Below are 21,400 nucleotides of genomic sequence, written 5' to 3'. Positions count from 1 at the left end.
AAAGGTAATAACACTCTGAGTTCTTATTAGATAAATATGAAGAAATTGTCGAAAAGTCAAAGTTAGAATAGAGTTGTTAGGGATTATTTCCTTCAGGTATCATGAAAATTAATGTGTTTTAAAAATTAACTCAGGAGAGCTATGAATCTCAAATGAAGCATTTAAATCAGGTTACTGAAAGGAGGAAGGAAAGAAATTAACATTTATTAAGTGTCAGTTATATGCAGACCTTGCTACATGCATTTCACAAAGATATTATTTCATTAAATCTTCACGATTCTTTAGGGGTAGATATTTGTAGGCCCAACATATAGAAAAGGAAAATGAGCTCAAAGTTTCCACAGTCATATTAACAATGGTGGATTCCTGATTCTGAAGCTCTTCTCTCTGCCCTGGGTTTATTTCCCGTGGTGCAGGCATAACTCCACCCTAGAGAATGACTGATACATCGTTTTAATTGGACATTTCTTTTCTCTCAAGCAAAAAAAAAAGTGCATAGTAAGTGAAAGATGTGCCTAAACTAAAACAAGGTATTAACCCATTTCAGTTTTGTTTCAACAATCTTGTATATTAGCTAGATCACCAACATTACAAGATAACTTTCTTTAAAAAGCCAATGGAATTTAAAAAAAAATTTTTTTCTCCCTGTGTCCAATTATCATTTGATGAAATTCCAAAAGACAGAGCTCTTGCCCCAGCCCCTGACCTCAGCAGCAGACCAGTAAGAGGCAGAGCCATGCAGGTGCCTGCAACTCCCTGCCACCCCAGAACCTCCAGCCTCCTGGATGTGCTGGTACCTGGATTCACATCACAGAAGCACAGGGGTTCATAAAGTCCATTGTCCTGAGCTCTAGCCTCCATTTTGATTTAATTCACACAGTCAAAGGTGATACATTAATAACTACCACAAATTGTCTTTTTCTAAGCTGTGCTTGATGCTTTTGTGTTGCTAATTGTATCTCTTGGGCTAAGATATTGTGATTCATCTAATCAGTTGTCCTTTCTAGTATAAGGAAAAAGAGATTGCCTAAGAGTTATTAGAAACTCAAAACCTAAAGACAAGCTATAATAGGAAGATCAAGATATTAACCCAGGTTTCAAACAAAGGATAGTACCAACAACAATAACAAAGTAGAAAGGGGAAGATACTCAAACAAGGCTCAAACACACAGACTTCCAGCTTACCAAGGGCAAATTCTGGGGGAAATGAGGTGGAAAAGTCTGATAATCAACCACCTGGACACCCTAAACTGACAGCATGGGAAGTAACAAAACAGATGAATGAGGCTCTAGAAAAATTCAAAACAGAAATAATTTCCCAGATCCTAGAAAACTACAGAGATGGTGAGCAGAATGAATGACATTATTAGAGACTATAGAACAGAAAGAGATTTAAAAAAAAATACATGAGCTCAGGACCATGACAGAAGCCATGAATGCCCAGCATAGGAAAGAAATGGAAACCATGAATGCCCAACATAGGAAAGAAACAGAGTCCATGAAACAGATGCAAACAGATATCCAGGAGATTAAAAACTCTACTGAAAGTTTACATAACATACTGAGCCAATCTGAAGACAGGATATCAGATATCAGATATAGAAGTTAGGATGGAGATCAGTGATCATGAAAAGAAGAGTCTCTTAAAAATAGTAAGGGTCATGAGAAATCAATCCAACAGCTCCTAAATGATACAAAGAAGAATAATATAGACTCATAGGAGTCCATGAAAAAGCAGGAGAAAATACAAATGACATTTAAAAAAAATTGTTCACAGAATTAATGACAGAAAACTTCCCAGGGGGGAAGAATTTGACATACAGAAAAGTGAGGCGTATAGGATTCAAACTAGCCACTATAAAAAAAAATCTACACCTAGACATATAATAATCAAGATCCCAGAAACCCAACAGAAGAACATTGTACTACAAGCAGTTAGAGAAAAGAAACAAATCACATGCAAAGGAAAGCCCATCAGAACCACAGCAGACTTTTCAACACAAACCCTCAAGTCATGGAGATCCTGGGAGTGAGGCATTTTAAGCCCTAAATGAAAACAACCTCCAACCTACATTGATGTATCCTTCAAAACTATCTTTCAAAATTGACATGGAAATAAGATACTTTCATGACAAAGAACACCTGAGAAACTTCATGAATACCAAACCAGCATTCCAAACAATTCTAAATACTATCCTAGAAAAAGACAATGAACCTCACAACTCTACAAGGCCCAAATCTAGCAGGCAAGGCAAGAAATTAAAGGGGGAGGGAGAAAAAATTAAAAAGAGCCAACAACAGGATAATAACATGATGATGATAAGTCAATACATATCAGTTATAACTATCAATGTTAATGGTCTCAATTCACCAGTCAAAAGAAATCAACCCTTAGCCAACTTTCTCAAAAAAAGGAAAGTAAATGCTCAAATCCATGAAATTAGGAATGAAAAAGGTGAAGTCACAACAGATTCAGCAGGAATCCAGAGGAACATCAATATCTACTTTGAGAATCTGTACTTTAATAAAATGAAAAACACAGAAGAAATGGACAGATTTCTAGATACTTATGAATTACCACAGTTGAATGAAGAAGATACAAAAATTCTAAACAACCCAATTACAATCAGTGAAATTGAAAATATAAATAAAAATTTACCAACAAAGAAAAGCCCAGGTCCTGATGGCTTCACTGCTGAAACAAAACATTTAGAGAAGAACTATTGCCAATACTATTTAAACATTTCAATGAAATTGAAAGGGAAGCAATACTTCCAAATTCATTCCTGGAAGCAAGTGTTACTTTGATTCCAAAATCAGGGAAAGACTCAACCAAAAAAGAGAACTACAGGCCAATCTCCCTAATGAAAATAGATGCAGAAATCCTCAATAAGATACTGACAAAGAGAATACAGAGAGTCACCAAGAAGATCAGACAGCCTGACCAAGTCATATTTATCCCAGGGATGCAAGGATGGTTCAATATATGTAAATCAATAAATGTAATACATTAGCATCATCAAGGACAAAAACCACATGATCATCTACAGAAAAATGGACTAGATGGTCTTTATCTCAACCTGATAAAGGCTATCTATGAAAAACCAAAAGCCAATATTATTCTAAATGGTCAAAAACTGAAAACCTTCACACTAAAATCAGGAACAAGACATGGATGTCTACTATCAACCACTCCTGCTCAGTATAGTTTTGGAAACATTAGCCACAGCTATTAGACAAGAGAAAGAAACAAGAGGAATAAAGATAGGAAAGGAAGAAGTTAAACTGTCACTATTTGCTGGCAATATAATACTCTACATAGAAGACCCAAAAACTCCACCAAAAGACTTCTAGACTTAACTGACAGATTCAGTAGAGTAGCTGGATACAAGGTAAACACTAAAAAATTGTATCATTCTTGTATAAATAACAGACTCATTGAGAGAGAAATTAGGGAAACAATCCCAAAAAATGAAATATCCAAGAATCAATCTAATAAGGGATGCAAAAGACCTCTACATTGAGAACTACAATACTCTGAAAGAAGAGATTGAAGAGGATATAAGAAAATGGAAAGATATCTTGTTCCTGGGTAGGGAGAACCAATATAGTAAAAATGGCCATACGTCCAAGACTACTATACAGATTCAATGCAACCCCTATTGAAATCCCAACAGTATGTTTCACAGAACTAGAGAAAATAATACAAAAATTCATTTGGAACCAGAAGAGACCTAGAATAGCAAAAGCCATTCTAGAAAACAGAGACATGGCAGGGGATATCATGATCCCCAACTTGAAACTATACTACAAAGCCACTATATTAAAAACAGCATGGTGCCAGCAAAGAAAGGGGCCCAAGGATCAGTGGAATAGGTTAAAAGATGCAGAAACAACTCCAGACATGGTCAGCTACCTCATCTTTGACAAAGAAGCCAAACATCTTCACTGGAGGAAAGATGCCTCTTCAGTAAATGGTGTTGAAAACTGGATTTTAACTTACCAAAGATTAAAAGTAGACCCTTATCTTTCACCATGCACTAAACTAAAATCCAATGCATTAAAGGTCTAAATATTAAAAGAGAACATTAAACTTGTTGGAAGATAAGCTAGATAGAACTCTTGTAGATATTAGCATAGGAAAAGATTTTATGAACAAGTCCTCAGTACCACCAGAACTAGCACAAAGAATGAACAGCTGGGATCTCATCTTCTTAAAAAGCTTCTGCACTGCAAGAGAAACCACCAACAGAACTAAGAGACAACCTACAATGTAGAAAAAAAATTTAACAACTGTTCCTGAGACAAAAGTCTACTATCTAGACTATAAAGAACTCAAAAAAATCAAGCCTCCCCATATAAATTCAAAAATGGACATTTGAAATGAACAGACATTTCTCAAACAAAGAAGTAAAAGCAGCAAGTAAATATATGAAAAAATGTTCCACATCACTGGCCATTCGAGAGATGCAGATGAAAACAACACTGAAATTCCACTTCACCACATAAAGAATGGCTGCTATCAAGAAATCAACCAATAACAAATGCTGGTGTAATGTGAGGAGAAAGGAACCCTTCTTCATTGTTGGTGGGAGTGCAGACTGGTGCAAGCACTAGGGAAATCAATATGGAGATTATGGAGATTCCTTACACAGCTACGATTGGAAGTCCCATTTGACCCAGCTATTCCCTTGCTGGGTATCTTCCAAAAGAATTCAAAGAATCATACCACAGTGATATATGCTCACCCATGTTTATAGCAGCACAGTTTATAATAGCTAAAACTTGGAAACAGCCCAATCGCTCATCAAGACTGGATAGAGAAGATGTGTTGTTTTGTGTTGTTTTATATGTGTGTGTGTGTGTGTGTGTGTGTGTGTGTGTGTGTGTGTGTGTAGGAGTACTACTCAATCATAAAGAATGAGAAACAAGAGACACGTATAGCTAAGTGGATGCACATTGAGGACATACTCTTAAGTGAAATTAATAGGATGCATGTGTAAATACCATATAGTTCCTCTGGTGTGATAAATTAAAATGTAAATAAGGATCAAAATATATAATAGATATTTTGTAATGGGAAAAAAAAGGTCTAAAGGTATTGGATAAATGGGAGGGGTAGGGGAAAGGTAAAAAGGGAAGAGAAAGAATAAGAGAAAAGGGAGAAAATGGAAACAAAGTATTTGTAAATAAGGAAGGGTGGAGGGGAGCTAGGGGGATGGGGAAAAAATAAAAACCAAGCTACATCATGTAAAGGTACAAGATCCCAATGATGAATGTAACTGTACTGTATATCTAAAATGTACAAATATTTGGTTTATAAAAAAAGAGAAATTCCCAAAGACGCAGTTTAAGATTTTTTCAAAGTTCTACTACATTCAAAATGAAACAGTAGCTAGTAAGAAGTGGAACTATTACATCTTCCTCTGAAAAGCGACAGTATAAATCTGTTTTGAATTGAAAACAATATGAAGTAACGCTTAAAATAATATCATGCATACCTAAAGTATTTGATAAATCTGTGATTTTTGTAGAGTGGTATGGATTCAAGTTAGTGAATCAAGCATTCAGGATCAACTAGTTTTTTTTGCGGGGGGTACTGGTTTTGTTTTGAGCCAGGGTCTCGCTATGTAGCCCAGGCTGGCTTTGAACTCCCAGATCCTCCTGCCTCAGCCTCCAGAGTGCTGGGATTACACGTATGCACCACCATGCCCAGCTTGTGATTAATTTTATTGAACTTATCTATGCGTATGGAATTCAGTAGTTTAATGCTTTTAATTTAATTTTCTCACCCAGATCATATCGCAAATAAAATATTTATCTGTTTCAAATACAAATTTCTATAATTTGGCATATATTATTAAAAATGATTAAATCATGAATATCTCACAATTATAGGATAAATGGAATTAAATTAATCAATTAATGATATATACATCATGATTTTTTTTTTTTTTTGGTCTTAAAACTATTTCAACACTTTCTATCTTGTTCCTTTCACCTGTGTCTTACTTCTAGCTAATTATCACTCTACTTTTATTTATCACAATTTTATTTCATATATTTTATATCAGGAATTACTGATCATACTTCTCTTAATGGTTATTTTTTTTTTATTTATGCCACATTCTTTACGGTTTATACTTTCAGAGTAATTTTAGAATTGTTTCATCAATTTGATCCAACCTAAAGTGTATTTTAATAAGATGAGTAAAACTTCTAGGTTAATTTTAGAAAAACTAAATTGTTCAAACTATTTTGCACTTCATCTAAGAACATAGTAGTTTTTTGTTTGGATTGGTTTTGTTTTGCTTGAAGGCTTTATCCATGCTAGGAAAGAGTTCCTTTTCAATTTATTCAGTATTTTTAAATGCAATTCAGTAAGATTGACATTTTTCTTATATATTCTGAACATTTCCTGTTAGAGATATTGTAAGAATTGTGTATTGTTTCTCTTTTTGCTACTATGAACTGAGTTATCTTCCTCATTCATTACAACTCATTGATTATATAGTTATTACTATTATATAGTAGTGAAATTATTAATGTTTGGTCTTCATCTGCATTAAATTTCTTAAATTTTCTTAGCAAATCATTAAGGGTATTTCAGTTGATATCTTAAGTTTTCAGCAGAATTATCTCATCTTCAAATAAGCATATTTCGCTGAAGTGAAAAGCTGTGTGCTTTTAAATGTGCCTTTGAGGAAAACATATTTCTGTATTTCTAAATTTGTAAATGCAATCTCCTGGTTTTCTAAATACTTAGATATTCTGGGTTTTATTTACTCTTTAATCATTTAGTTAATTAGTGACAGTATCTTTAATTTCTAGGAGATTGGGTTTGTTATTGATTTATTTCAAGTTCAATGAAAGGGCATTTTCTTTGTATTAAACAATATTGTAATCTTTACTAAACTATTTCAATCACAATATTATAATTCTCCATGTGATTAAATATTTTTCATGTTCTATCCAAAATTGACTATAATATAATCATTCACAAGTTGTTTATATACGTCTTTCCTGTATTTTCAAAAGACTGTTTTCATTAGTATTGTGACTATTGTACTATAAATATAAAAAAATTTCTCAGTGTCTCTTTGAAAAGTTATTCCTTTGAATTCAGTTTTGCCTGAAATTAGTATTTTCCATTATTTTTTTCTTAGGAGTTCCTCTTCTTTTATTATCATTACATATTTTAAGCTTTATCTGTTAGAGATATTTCTTGTAAGCAACAGTTACAATAACTATTATAGTCACTTCACATCTTTCTGACGTTGAACTTTTTCTATCATTCTTCTGAACAAAGAATTTACTAAGCAGCATTATTTTTTAAATGAGAGTATATGTGGATATATTTGCTAAAGGCTACAGTTAAAAACTGCCCAATTAAAACCCAAGTTACTGCAGAAAGCAGATTGCTGGACTGAGGGAATAACTTTACACCATCTTCAGGTTTCCTAACACTTGGATCAGATAGCATGATTATAGACTGCAATATGTGGTTCTCTGGCCTGCCTGGAACTCGTACTTATTCTTAGTGTTTCGCTTCTGGGGACAACAGCTCTTGGATGTAGTGTACCTTGTCCATCTTCTGTTCCCATTACTCCTTTCTTTTTTTTTGATCTGGGGATTGAACTCAGGACCTTGCAGCTTGCAAGACAGATGCAGTGTTACTGAGCTAAATCCCTGGCCCTGTTCCCATTTCTTCTTGTCCTGTGGTGTCATGGAGTTGTTCTCCCTGATACAAGCTAGAAGCAGAAGGAGAATCTGGGGGGGGGCTCTTTTCTCCTTGACCCAGGAAGGAAGGAAAGAAGGAAGGGGGAGGAAGGGGAGGGGAGGGAAGGGAAGGGAAGGAAGGAAAGAAGAAGGGAGGGAGAAGGGAAGGAAAAAAGAGATAGAGAGAGACCCACAGTAATTATGCCCCCAGCAGTAGCTACCAATATTGCACCTAGACCTAACCTAGATTTCTGTGGAGAAGGTATGTTCTCATAAACTTCTATTTGTCCTATCAGTGAGGTAGGTACTGTGCACCCCCTCCCAAAACAACCAGTCTGTAGGATTCCACAGTCTTTTTGTCTCTACAATGACCATGGTAATTTAAGATAAATAGAAAATCTTCATTTAGTATCTGTAAAGTCTAATACTTCTGAGTAATTACTGTCAGCATGGCTCTTACTAATCTGTGAATGCTTTCTCTTAAGTAACTTGGAATGTGCACTTCCTGATACAAAATAATCCAACCCCCCAAATTCAAATAAACCAGTAAATCAAGTTGAGCAAGAGCACTCTGGAGGAATTCTGAACAAGGTCAAATATTTTGTGACTGCTCTATTACTGCAATGGTCTAAGGCTCATTACTGACTAGTTGGTTACAATATTAAGGTAGAAAACCAGAGCTCACTGTGAGCATTAACAGTGGCATGTAATGAACGAGCCACCAGATCCTGTAGATGGCACATTTTCTCTCCTGTTGTTAACCTTCCTGCTTATGCAAGCTGAATTCTGGAGAAGCTTAGTATGTCCCATTCTAGACCTAAAGCCTGTACTTTGTCTCCTTCTGCAAGGATGCTCCTGATTTCAATCAGCCACTAGAAATGTCAGAGGAAAAATGGCACAAATGTGAATTACGACAATAAAAGTTTATAAGCTACTAAAATAAAGTTATAGTACCTAAGAGCTGAGTCAACTGACAATGTTAAATGAAACATTTTACAACCGGTCCTGGGATGATGATAAAAAAAAAAAAGTGGCACACAGAAAATGAAGAACTATCTGACAGGAAACAAGCCCAAGATCAAGCTCAAGGGACTGATTTTGGTGACTACCTCTAAGAAGGACAGGAGGAGGTGATTATCTAATGTTTCCACTGTGCCCAGTCCTGGGCAGCTGTTATTTCTTTTACTTCTCATTACAATTGTGCGAGGGAGGCTTCATTATCAACGTTTTCGGGGAGGAGAGACTGATCTGCAAGTGGACCAGTTATTTCCCCATTAACAAAACTTCGATAAGGGAAGCAGGATTGGACTTCAAAAGTCTGTGTGCATCAAAGCCCATGCTCTTGCTAGACCTTTCTGTGTCAAATTTGCCCTTTACAGAAGCAGGCGATCCCCATATGGATAAAGCCATTTTTAGGTTTCATGAAGAACCTCTGTCCAATTTGGCGCTAGTATCCGTCCTGTTCGATCAACTCAGGTGATGGTTCTCTTTACCCTGGGCTTCCCCACGTAAGTTAGCTGTACAGAAAATGTTAATTTATAGTTATATAAAGCAGGAAATATTGAAAGAAAAGGAGACCAGTATTATGAAGAGAGTCGAACACTCAAAATGATATTTAAGAAGGAACGAGGGGCATTATTGGGAATTTGAATAGGTGAAATGGCAGTCTTTCATTTTATGTTTTAAATTGCCCCACTCAAAATGTTTTTTGTGGACCCTCAAACTGCCACTGCCTTTCTCTAACCTTTACAGCACAACAGTCTCCTGTCCATCACCTCAGATCCCCACAAACCAAGTCACAGTGCTTCTCATTGATGCTAGCCACAGTATCCCCAGTGACAGACACAAGAACGCCGGCACCCCCAGGAGACCTAATGCTGTCTCCTCAAAGACTGGTATTTTCTGTAATTGCACAGTCTCTTAGAAATATTATGTTTTACCTTTAAAGATCTTACAAAATTTATATTCTTCTCCCTCATCTGACTTTGTTATAATATAAAGATAGTCTTTTCAATTACTTCTTATGGACCAAAATTCATGCTCTGAGAAGAATTAATGTCATGTTAATTCTGAGGCTTCACATACTCCTTGCAAACTCCCTCACTCTAGGCAGAGAAACAGTGATAAAATGGTATAATCACAGGACGTGCAAAGTGCTGATGTGAAATGAAAAGGACAGAAATACGATTGGGATATTAATTCAAGAAAAAAGAAAATAGGACTATTTGAATTAGGTTTAGCAGGATGATTTAATTCTTTCTGAAAATAAGTGGGATGTTATCTAACCTTATCTTGACCTCCATCCCAATCCCCTATATTCAAATACAACTACAACCAAATATTTAGTTCCTGTACACATACAACTAGAATACACACTATCCAGCAGACAGATACACAAGGAAACCCCCAGTGAATCTACTCATTTAAACTCTACATGAAGACATCACATCAACATAGCAATAAAATGAAAATTTTCCTTTGTAATGCATGTAAATTAAGAAAATGAGGCAGAACTTCCAAAGTAGCTCTGAACTCATTACCACCTTTTTTTTTTTTTTTTTTTTTTAGTACAAGGGATCAAACTCAGGACCTTGCACTTGCAAGGCAGGCAGCGGAACCACTGAGCTAAATTCCTGGCCCTAGTACCACCTTTTATTTATGGGTCCAAGACCACAATGGACACAGATAATTTTCATACTTGACACACAGTAAAGGTTATTGGGAAATTAAATGACAGAAAAGTACAGCTTTCCACGGGAGGTGGCACAATTAGTCATAGCTGTTGTATTTACGCACTCGCTATCAACCTTGAACACATCATTCAATTCAAACCCCACTTGAAAGTATGCATGGTCAAGGGAGAAGCCAAGAAAGGTTTTCTAGTTCACAAGGCAACCCGCAGCCCATTTGCCTGGGATGGCACTGAAGCACACTCTGAGTAATCTGGTCCCGAACTTGTCTTTATAGCCCACTATAGGAGCTGTTCTCTTAAAAGGCAAGAAAAATGCCAAAACGTCAAAGGTTCAAAGATGATTATTTCCTGTTCTGTATAACATTTTCTGGAAATATTCTACTGATTCATAACTGCAGTTGAATTAAGTTCTCTCTGTAAAGACATTTTTTTTCCTTTTAAATATTCTATAATACTAGGTATCTGTAGTATATCTGGCAATATTAGACATCACCACTGTTTTTGTAGTATTGTTTAAAAAGGGTCGCATATATAATATGCAATGCATTATAGTTTGTAAAATAATTGGATTGGAAGACCTCAAAACCCACTGAACAAAACTGAGTATGTGTACAGATAGATGTCACTATAGATATGAAAATTACAGCAAAGATCCAAAGAAAAAGTAAAAACTTAGGAGTGAATCAAATTGCCTTGAATCCTGCATAATTTCATCTGTCCTTAGTTTGATATCACAAGGAAATGGGGATCCTTTATTAGAGGATGTTAAATAGAAGGAATTATTCTCCAGGCCAAAAGATAATACCCACATCAGTCAGACATAGGACCAATTTACCAGTAGGAGCAGTGACATTATCATAAGATATCCCTGCATTTATCTAAGTTTTCAAAATAACCTAATAGCTGTCATCTACATGTATTATCTCAATTACATTGCAATTAGTATGTGCAACAGATTATCCTATGATGGAAAATATTTTTCATTCATTCAATACATACTTAACAAACAACTCTCAGATTCCAGGCACTACTCTAGCTAGGTACTGGACGTATAAGAATAAATAAGACAAATATAGTTCCTACACATTAATCGCATAATTAGGATAACTTTTGCACCCAGCTGAAGTTTTTTCATCTCAAAATATTTGGGGTACTTTGCTTATCATTTTTCTGGCAATCAGAGAACTAAAGGCATTTTAACAATGAAGTTCTAGATGAGCATTTTTGCTTGGAAGATATTATTGAAGCGAATAAAGCTCTATGAATTGGGAAATGATAAAACATTCACAGAAACTTATAACTCTGCAGCTGAATAATAATTACATTTGTTCCAAACAGGCAATTGGTTTCCAAACACATTAAACAAAGGCAATTTAGAAATCTTCTTCTTCCTTCTGGCATCACTGACATTGCTGAACCTTCTGGGATTCTGGAGTGTTTCTCAAAGGTACGAAGTGTATGGTAAGATGAACAATTTCTAAGTCCATGAGACACTGGTCTGGAAACCACCAGTGAGTCAATGGGAGCCCTGTATGCCAGACTGGACCCATTAGCATATTACAGAAATTTAACAGATTATATAGAGCAAGAAATTTCATTGTAGTCTTCACTTTTCCATTGATCCTTGCAATAAAATAGTGTTTTACTCAATTGTAAAACATCGTATAAACAAGAGCTTTTTCCCCACTATTTAGCACCACATAGAATTGGAAATAACCATATTGATAATAAGAATGAAGCTTGTAACATTAAAAGCAGATATCATTAAACAAATAGCTAGGAATCTAATGACTGGAGATCTGGGTCCCATTCTGGCTTTTAAATCAACAATGACCATTTCAAGATCAATAGAAGACTATGCAAAAATCCCTTAGCCAATCACCTGAGACCATTCAATGGAAATATGTATTATCTACCAGCCATTCATCATTAGGCCTTACTGAGCTCCCTCTCCCTGTCTTCCACCCTCACTCCCTCCCACTGGCATATTCTTAGATGGCTGTGTAACTCATGTAAACTACCTAACCACTCTGAGCCTCTTTTTTTACACATGTTTAGAAAATAATCACTTATGGGTTTGGGGAAGAATTTTGAGAAAGCACTAAGCACAATGGCTGCTGGGAACTAAGCAAATTTTCTCTTTTCATTCATGTATGTATTTAGCCATAAATCATCCCACACATTGTCACTTCTCTATTGCCAAAAATCTTTCTTTTATGCTTTTAACAAATCCCTTCTGGTACATCAGCCATTTGATAGGTAGTGTAATAAACCAGAGTTTGCTACAAAGAAAGTCAGCAAATGCTCAGCTTCATCTGTGTTGCTTATGGCCCAGTATGGGAGATACCTGTACCCCATGCAAGGCAGAATGGATGATGAAATTAAAGGCCTCAGTAACTCCCCAAAACTGAGTGCTTCTACCCCACCAAACTACGGGGAATCAAAATTATCCTCCACAATACAAAATGTCCCTAAACGCCAGCCTCATTCTTAGATTGAAAGGAAATTGAAGAAACAGAATGGCTTGTAGAAAAAGCCAGTAAGAATTTCCTCAGCTTTGTAAAAACAAAAAAACAAAAACAAAAATTCAGGAATGAAAACTGAAACTGAAGACAAATCATCTTCCCCTCCACCCATGGCTTCCAAGCACAGAATTGGTGCCTATTTGTAAAAGCACAGAAACATGCTGTGATGACTCCTCTTGACCGACAACTTGACTGACAGGGACTGAAACTGTAAGACGAGATAAACCTCTCCTCCTTTACACTACCAGTCTCAAGTATTCTGTCCCTACTCCTGTACTAGCTCCTAGTTTTTGCTTTTACCCTACTGTAAGGTTTGACCCTATCCTTCATGAAGTAGCTTAAAAGGCAGTCCTGGGATCAGCACGGTGTAATCCAGTTCTGCAATGTACTGGCTCCATAAACTTCAGCCACTGTTTAGCCCTCCTAAGCCTCAGTTCATTCATTTTTTTAAAAAGGAAACATTAAGAACAGTACCTGGGCCAGGGATTTAGCTTAGTGGTTCTGCTGCCTGCCTCACAAGCACAAGGCCCTGAGTTCAATCCCTGGTACCAAAAACAACAATAACAACAACAACAAAAAAGAACAGTACCTGCACCATATGAGTAAAGTCTCAAACACATTAGTGATAAGAACAATAAAGGCCCTAATAACAATGTGGCCTTCTGCTCCCCTCTCCCTCCCTTTTACAATTTTTCTTCTAAAGTTATGCTGAGGTGTGACCGGAAGACACTGATTATGGGTTAAATTCAAGTAGAACTTGCACTGGAACCTGAATTTTTAGGTCAGCCACTTGGTCATCCATTCATGAATTTAAACAATATGCTGAGCACTATTCCATGCACCAGCAGAGCAAAGTTGAGTCAAGAAAAGTGCCCAGCTACATGGAACTAACATTGATGTTCAAATGAAAATAATCAAGTGTGATTCTTTCTCTGTGATTGTTGAGCAAGTGAGTCACTATAAACAAGTGAGAGACAGTGGTATGGGGTGCAGAGAGGAATAAAAATGTAAAAAGCATCAGAGATTGGAGGAACCAAAGATAGGGGATTGGTATACCTAAAATGTACCAATAAACTTAATGAAAGAAAAAAAAAGATAAGGGACTAAGTAGCCCAGGGGTTCCCAGCCCCAGGCTATGCAGCAGTAGAGCAGTACTAGTTCATGGCCTGTTAGAAACCAGGCCTCACAGCAAGAGATGAGCAGCGAGCAAGGGCAGCTTCAGCTGTGCTTACAGCCGCTCCGCATCCCTCCTATCACCACTGAGCTCCACCTCCTGTCAGATCAGCAGCATTTTTGGATTCTCCTAGGAGCTTGAACTCTACCATGAACTGCATATGCAAGAGATGTAGATCGCACACCCTGCTGAGAATCTAACCCTGAAGCTACTCCCAACCTCTTCCACAGAGAACTTGTCACCAGTTGTTTGTGTCAAAAAAGTTTGAGGACCACTGATACAGGGTTTGTTCAGAAATAAATCTAATTGTCCCCAAATCTTCTCCATCTCCATCTCCATCTCCTGTGTACTTTTTCTCCTATATATTTTTAGGAAAAAAGAGAAAGGAAAAAGAAACAGAAAGGAAAGAAATTAATTTTATATATGTTGAGCACCCTGTCTCTTATGCAACATGTTGTACACAAACCATTAAACCTACTGCTACATGAATCTTATCCCTCTATAAATAAGACAGCTAAAGTAGTTAATTAAATTAACCAAGTTCACATAACTAGGATTCAAAGTCACATTTGGTGGTCTCCAAAGCCCATACTCCTGTACTACACTGCTTCTAAAGCCAGGAAAGAGCCTTCTATTTGCTCTATTGACAATCCTCTGCTATTTGAGGGAAAACTAGTCCCTTCAGTTAAAGTATCTATTCTATAAATAAGACAGCTAAAGTAGTTAATTAAATTAACCAAGTTCACATAACTAGGATTCAAAGTCACATTTGGTGGTCTCCAAAGCCCATACTCCTGTACTACACTGCTTCTAAAGCCAGGAAAGAGCCTTCTATTTGCTCTATTGACAATCCTCTGCTATTTGAGGGAAAACTAGTCCCTTCAGTTAAAGTATCTATACTCATTACCACCTGATGAAAAGCAATCCCACAGGAAAAGAATGGATGTCACACACCAGAAGAGAAAATTTGCTCCCAAAGATTGAGTATCTAGAACCAACTATATCAGGCAAGGCACACTTTGCCTTGGGGATCTGTAAACCACTAGCGTGGTACAGATCAGGTCAAAGGAATCAAGCAAGAGCCCTGTGGAACCACAGGGAGCAAGACTGTCTATATTCAGGAGTGCATGATTCCAGCTTATTTTTATACTAATTGATATTGTCAAGTGCAAAGGAACAGTAAATATACAAAGAAACAGAAGAAAGCACTTGTGTCCCAGAGATAGTATTATTGAAACATGTTATTTATAAGTCAAATAGCATTTGATCTCAGTCCAAATTCTGTCACAATCCAACTTTCGTCAAACATAGATATTTTTTCAGAGCCAAGACATTGTGGCAAAGTCTATCTAAATAAATGAGGGCAGTTTTGGCTATTCTTGTACCCAAAATTTTGAAGAAAGTGATGAAACAACATTCTCACCAATACACAGGCGACATCAGTCTGTTTGTGCCCAAGGGTACACAACTACCAAGCTTATATTAATGTGACACAATGTTAATGTAATTGCTAGAACCATATTAGCCTTGTCAGGGTTTCTGGGACATCACCTCAAGTACAGTTACGAATTATCCCTAAGTGCCAGACCAGACTTACTTCTTACAAACAAGCAAAAAATCCTGCCTTTGACTAATGAAATTCTCCTCAATCAAATCTGAAATCATGCAATGGGGAGATGTCATACTCACAGCTCTCCAATTTAAGTGCAAAAGAAGAAAGCAGATAAAATGTCTTTCCTTTGCTGAAAAGCTTAAGAAAATACATTCACAGTGATTCACATACATATGTACCCCACACTGGTTATGAAAAGAAAAAGAAATCATTGCTATTTCAGAGGGAAAGGGCAAAAGATGGTTGGATTTTTTTTATAATCACTCCACTGTTCCTCAAAGGTTGGGGAACACATCTTACCAAGTTGTTACCGCTGCCATTTATTTTTCCAAAGGTATCAGTAATCTTCTACCCATAACCTCTAACAATTATTGAAAGCAACATAAATTAGAGACAGATGACCAGAGTTATTCAGGCTGTCTTCATTCTCTCCCAGTTATTTTTAGCAAAGAAGGCAAAATTACCTTCTTGAAGCCTTCACAAGCCAAATATAGATGGTTGACCCCAGAGGTTTTCAATTGATAAAACTGTAAAACGGTATAGCTCATATTCTTTTGTACATTCAACAGATACTTACTGAATATCTGCTGTACACCAGGCACTTATATAGGCATTAAGAATGCAGAAGGAAAAAAAGCAGTCTAAGATGCCTATCCTCCTGAATCTTTCTCAAATATGTTTAAGAAAATAACTGTTTCTTTAGAATCAGTTTATTATAATGGAAAAAAAGACAGAAGTTGGAGAAAACAGGTTCTAGTTCTAAAGCCTGGCTCTACCAATTGCTATTTACATGAACCCTAAGAAAGTTATTTAACTTTTGGAATTTTAGTTTTCCAACCTGTGTAACAGGAATGATTCCATCCCACCCAAATATAGTGCCCGATAATTAAAAAACACTCAAGAAAGGCAAGTTTTTCTGGGGTTGGGTGTGAAAGGTGTATGTTCTAGAAACATTCTAGAATATTCTAGAATACAGTCATGGCCTCCTTCTTCAACAATGGTCGGGACCAAATAGTCTCAGCACCAAATTTACAAACACCCAGTAAATCTGATAAGCCTTATGAGTCCTGGCAACCATGAAATCTGTAAGGTCCTAGGGTTCCACATCTCTGTACTGTGGGCACTGAAAAGGCTCACTACAGCTTGTAAAAGAGCACCCCTAAAGGTCCTTGTAAGAGCCTTAGCATGCAGCAAAATTCCTTAGTCCTATTTTAAAGAACATTCTGGTGAGCAGGGCTCTTAAATAATCATTGCTGTTGAGGCAGTATCTATGAGCCCATCATAAAAGGTAGACAAGCACAGGAAAAAGCAAATGATTTATCAAGTCATCTCCATCTGGTCCTAAGGAAATCTTTCTTTTTTTCTTTCTTTCTTTAGATATTGTAATCTAAATCATTTTAATGCTCAGAACATCAGTGGAAGTAATCTTGAAGAAACACTTCTTCTCTGTGAAAAGTCTCTGAAATTTTATGGCAGTACACAGGAAATTTCTTCAAGTATTGATCTTTGGGAGACAGCCTTATGAAACCATATTTGACTCTACCTGTCTTATGAGCACAGTATTCATTGTTTTCTTCTTCGATTTAATATTTTATGCATTTTTAGTGAGAATCAATATATAAAAGTGACTTTATAAATATAATCTGTGTACTTTATCAACAAAGACTAATTATGACCCTCCTAGTAGGCTATTATGCTTTTGTATTAACATATTGTACATTGAATTAATAAAATAATTTCAAAGTCTAGGTGATTATGTATACCAGTAATATTGTACAGCTTTAGAATGGTTCAACCATTAAAAGCAACATAAAAGATTTTTTTAAAGTTTTGATAAGTCATTAGAAGGAAAGAAACACTATGCTAATACTCTTTCCTGTAATGGATTCCTGAAGCCTAGATTGCATCCTAGTATTGTGACCATATGCTGCATACATGTAAGTAAATAATAACAAGTAAAGATGATTCTGCTCTATTTGTTCTTGATATTATATTATTAAGATATGATTTGATTAAGAAAATTTTCTCTGAAGTCAGAAATATTACTACTAAACTAGAGGTCTTTAACAAAGAACATTCATTCACATTCTGATGAACTGAAAAATCAATGTCAATGATGGATTCCCTGGGATTAAAGGAAAGGAGAAAATTATGACAGGTCAAATATGTACAGAGAGGAGGGTAAGTGACCAAGCAAAACAGAGCTACTTAGAGGGACCTGCTAACCCATATGGCATCATTTAGTTTCCATGGCTACCAATTTACATGTATTTTGAACAATCATTTTCCTTTATAGGCCAAGAAATTTATAATCTTGTTATTTTAATGAAATAAAACTAATGTCCTGTATCTTTATCAGAAGATTTATCAGTTTCATGACCAGCCACTTTGGAGGAATATTTCTTGCCCATGTAAGAACTACTTTAACTCAAGTGTTTATCCGGGTTGGGGTCCAGGATTTGGTGATTTTATTTATTTATTTATTTATTTATTTTGTACCGGGGATTGAACTCAGGTCCTTGAACTTGCCAGGCAGGCCACCAAACTACTGAGTTAAATCCCCAGCCCAAGAATTGGTGATTTTAGTTAGCAGTTCATTCTGATGTTCCCTGAAGGTTGAGAGCCAGTGCTTTCTAGGACAGTTCAAGCTGGAGAGTGTAGGAAGATTTGTCACCCAATTGCAAATAATTGTGCAATTAAGCACCTTCCTTGTGTATACATAAAATATTTTAGATCTGTAAAATAAAAGATTTATTCAACTTGATTAGGTATGATATGCATTTTTAATTGCAAAAGTGCAGCTGTAAAGCACCAGGTGTTTCTTATTCAAACTATTTTTTATTTACTTGTTGGTTGTAAGGACACGTGAAAAGACTAACTCTTTTACAGGCACAAATTCTTCCCAAATCCTTCTTTGTCTATCATGTGTTCCTGACAAAACAGTGGGGCAGACCCTGATATCCCTTGGAAGCTTTCTTTGCTATTAAGGGTCAAATGCCAAGTTTGCAATTTGGGTTTCATGAACATCCAAAAGATCAAGAAACCTATGAACATATCATCTCAGTATAAATGTGAAGCTATAAGTCTCTCTCACTATTAGAAATGGGATCGCCCTTATTTTCTTAATCCCCACCCCACACACATCCTGTTGGCTTCATCTCTTTCAGTTCTAGATTACACTCAAAAAAAGTGCTCCTTATGCTTTCATTATGTCTTTTAAGATGAAATATCCACAGAAAGAGAAAGTTGATCCAAGGTGAGCACCAAAAGAGCTTAGAATTTTCACGTTGGAGTTGCCACTTGTGATTAACTAAATGGTAGAAACTACAAGCACTGCCACTGGAACAGGATGCATTCACACAGCAGTTGCTTCTCTAGTGCCTAGCAACATTATCATTGAGCACCTGGAATAGTTTAGGCATTAAGTGTAATTGGTTTTGCTTTACATAAATCTGTAGCTTTGTAAATAAGTGGAGCATTCCAGCTTCTATATAACACCAATTAACTTAAAGGGATGCGTTGTTTGCAGAAGCCTGCTGGGTTCCCTACTGTATTTCTCTGGTAATATGTTCAGTGAGGACAAAGTTCTGTGCCCTGCAGCATTCCATTTACTCCAGCCACTTTGTGCCAAGGGTCTATGCAGCCTCTCATTTGCTTCAGTTTTCAGTGGTGGTGAAAGGTTGGGAAAAGGCAGTTTTCCCTAAGAAGCACCTTCTATGCCCTATTTTTGTCCATGATTGAGACCTGAAAGACATGGCATTCAAAAATGTTTTCTATGACCTGCAGAGCACAAGTCTGACCCCATCTGACTCTATCCACAACTGACAGTGTCATCTTTTTCCTTTTCCCTTTCTTCTTGCAATACTTCAATCCACTGAAGTTAAAAGTCACTATACTGAGCCTATATACAAAATTAGCAAAAAAACACAACATATTCTTATTACTTGAATTTATGGGTGAAAATGTTTCCATCAGAGGGACTTTTTTTCTTTTTTTGGTACCAGGGATCGAAATCAGGGCCTTGTGCTTGTGAGGCAGGTGATGGCAGAGTGACTTTTTTTTAAAAGCACACAATAATACCCAAAGATCTGTTCCTGGAAGGTGATACATTTTTTTTCCCAAGCTCTTTGGGTATTTCCCCTTATTATCTCTTAAATTGGCTTAATCCCTTATCTATCATCTCCCCTTCCGGTAATCTTGATTTAATAGTATTCATTTCACCCTGGCCAACCTCAAATTCTCTTGGTTTCCCAAAGTGTTTTATCAGCTATCAGAGTAATGGAGTTGGCTTAATCCCTTATCTATCATCTCCCCTTCCAGTAATCTTGATTTATAGTATTCATTCCACCCTGGCCAACCTCAAATTCTCTTGGTTTCCCAAAGTGTTTTATCAGCTATCAGAGTAATGGTAACACCAAATAACAGCTCATGAGTCCAAAACTTTCCTATTAATATTGTGCAATTTGCAAGTTGAAGGGGAATAATCACTTCTGAGAACTGCCGGCATCCCTTGTTCTATGAGAAGAGAGCCACTGCATTAGAACCCCGAATCAGATGCCAGTGGTCACACAGCTCCTCCACTGAGAAAGAAGCCAGCATGCTATCACCACTCACCGGCTTATGAGTAAAGCTCTCAAATAGAATCGGCAGCCAAGTGATGACAGCACACAGGTGTTGCTAAAATTCAGGTTGGCTTGTAGAGAGCATTAAGGGAATCACTAATAATAACTCATATCTATGTCACCCATTACAGCTTACAAGTTGCTGTCACACACATATTATCACATTTGATTAGCACCCACATGCTAGGAAGTAGGCACATGTTTGCAGGCCCATTTGGAAAATGAGAAATTGTAAATTCTGAGACACTAAATGTCTCAAGAAGTTGTAGAGATAGTAGGTGGTACAGACAAGACTTGAATCTTGGTGTGTCCATCTCTAAAGTACCAGGTCCTTCTGTGTGCACACACACAGTATCACCAATATTGGATCATCCCTACTGACTTCAGTGAGATACTCTATACATCATCCAAAAATAAACAAGAATGAGAAAAAAGATCATGTCAGCATTACAGGCCCTGATAAAATGGTTAGCAAAATATAAGCATTTTTCTAGCACCTCTTCTCTGTCTCTCTCTCTCTCTCTCTCTCTCTCTCTCTCTCTCAGCCCATAGCATGAAGCCCCAAGTTGTTTTGCTGTGTGTCTAAGGCTATCAGATGCACCCCACTGAAGAACTCGTCCAGACTAACTCCATTGAGAGAAGGAAGTGGCCTCAGTGTTCGGCAGCAAGTGCCAAACAACTTTAGAAAAGAGCAATTGGAGAGAAGCAAATGTATCCCAATATCTACCATAACTGTGAAGATTCCTATACTGCTTGCTAAGTACAAGACACTGGTCTGGTTTTTGGTATATTAGCTCACTTATTCCTCACAATAATCCCTGAAGTACAACTATTAACCCCATCTTAGAAACAAGAAACCAAAACACGGAAGAGTTAATAACCTTTCAAAGGTTATATAAGAAACAGGAAAAAAAAATATTTGGGGTACTTTGCTTATCATTTTTCTGGCAATCAGAGAACTAAAGGCATTTTAACAATGAAGTTCTAGATGAGCATTTTTGCTTGGAAGATATTATTGAAGCGAATAAAGCTCTATGAATTGGGAAATGATAAAAC

The 21,400-nt window shown here is 36.6% G+C and overlaps 1 protein-coding gene across 1 annotated transcript in view; it reads left to right on the top strand.

The window, feature by feature from the left end:
- The window catches only part of Slc15a5 (solute carrier family 15 member 5), a 106,478-nt gene extending 89,231 nt beyond the window's left edge, over nucleotides 1-17,247 (top strand). The window contains exons 9-10 of the mRNA XM_010616029.2: nucleotides 11,750-11,858; nucleotides 17,100-17,247. Of these exons, the coding sequence (XP_010614331.2) occupies nucleotides 11,750-11,858; nucleotides 17,100-17,247 (257 nt within the window). The remainder of the gene's footprint in view (nucleotides 1-11,749; nucleotides 11,859-17,099) is intronic.
- The last annotated feature ends 4,153 nt before the right edge of the window (nucleotides 17,248-21,400 follow it).

This window comes from Fukomys damarensis, unplaced genomic scaffold (genome assembly GCF_012274545.1).
Source record: "Fukomys damarensis isolate Sample0158 unplaced genomic scaffold, DMR_v1.0_HiC HiC_scaffold_19, whole genome shotgun sequence".
NCBI lineage: Eukaryota > Metazoa > Chordata > Mammalia > Rodentia > Bathyergidae > Fukomys > Fukomys damarensis.
The sequence above is the reverse complement of the archived record's forward strand: the minus strand, read 5'-3'. Positions and strand labels throughout refer to the sequence as shown.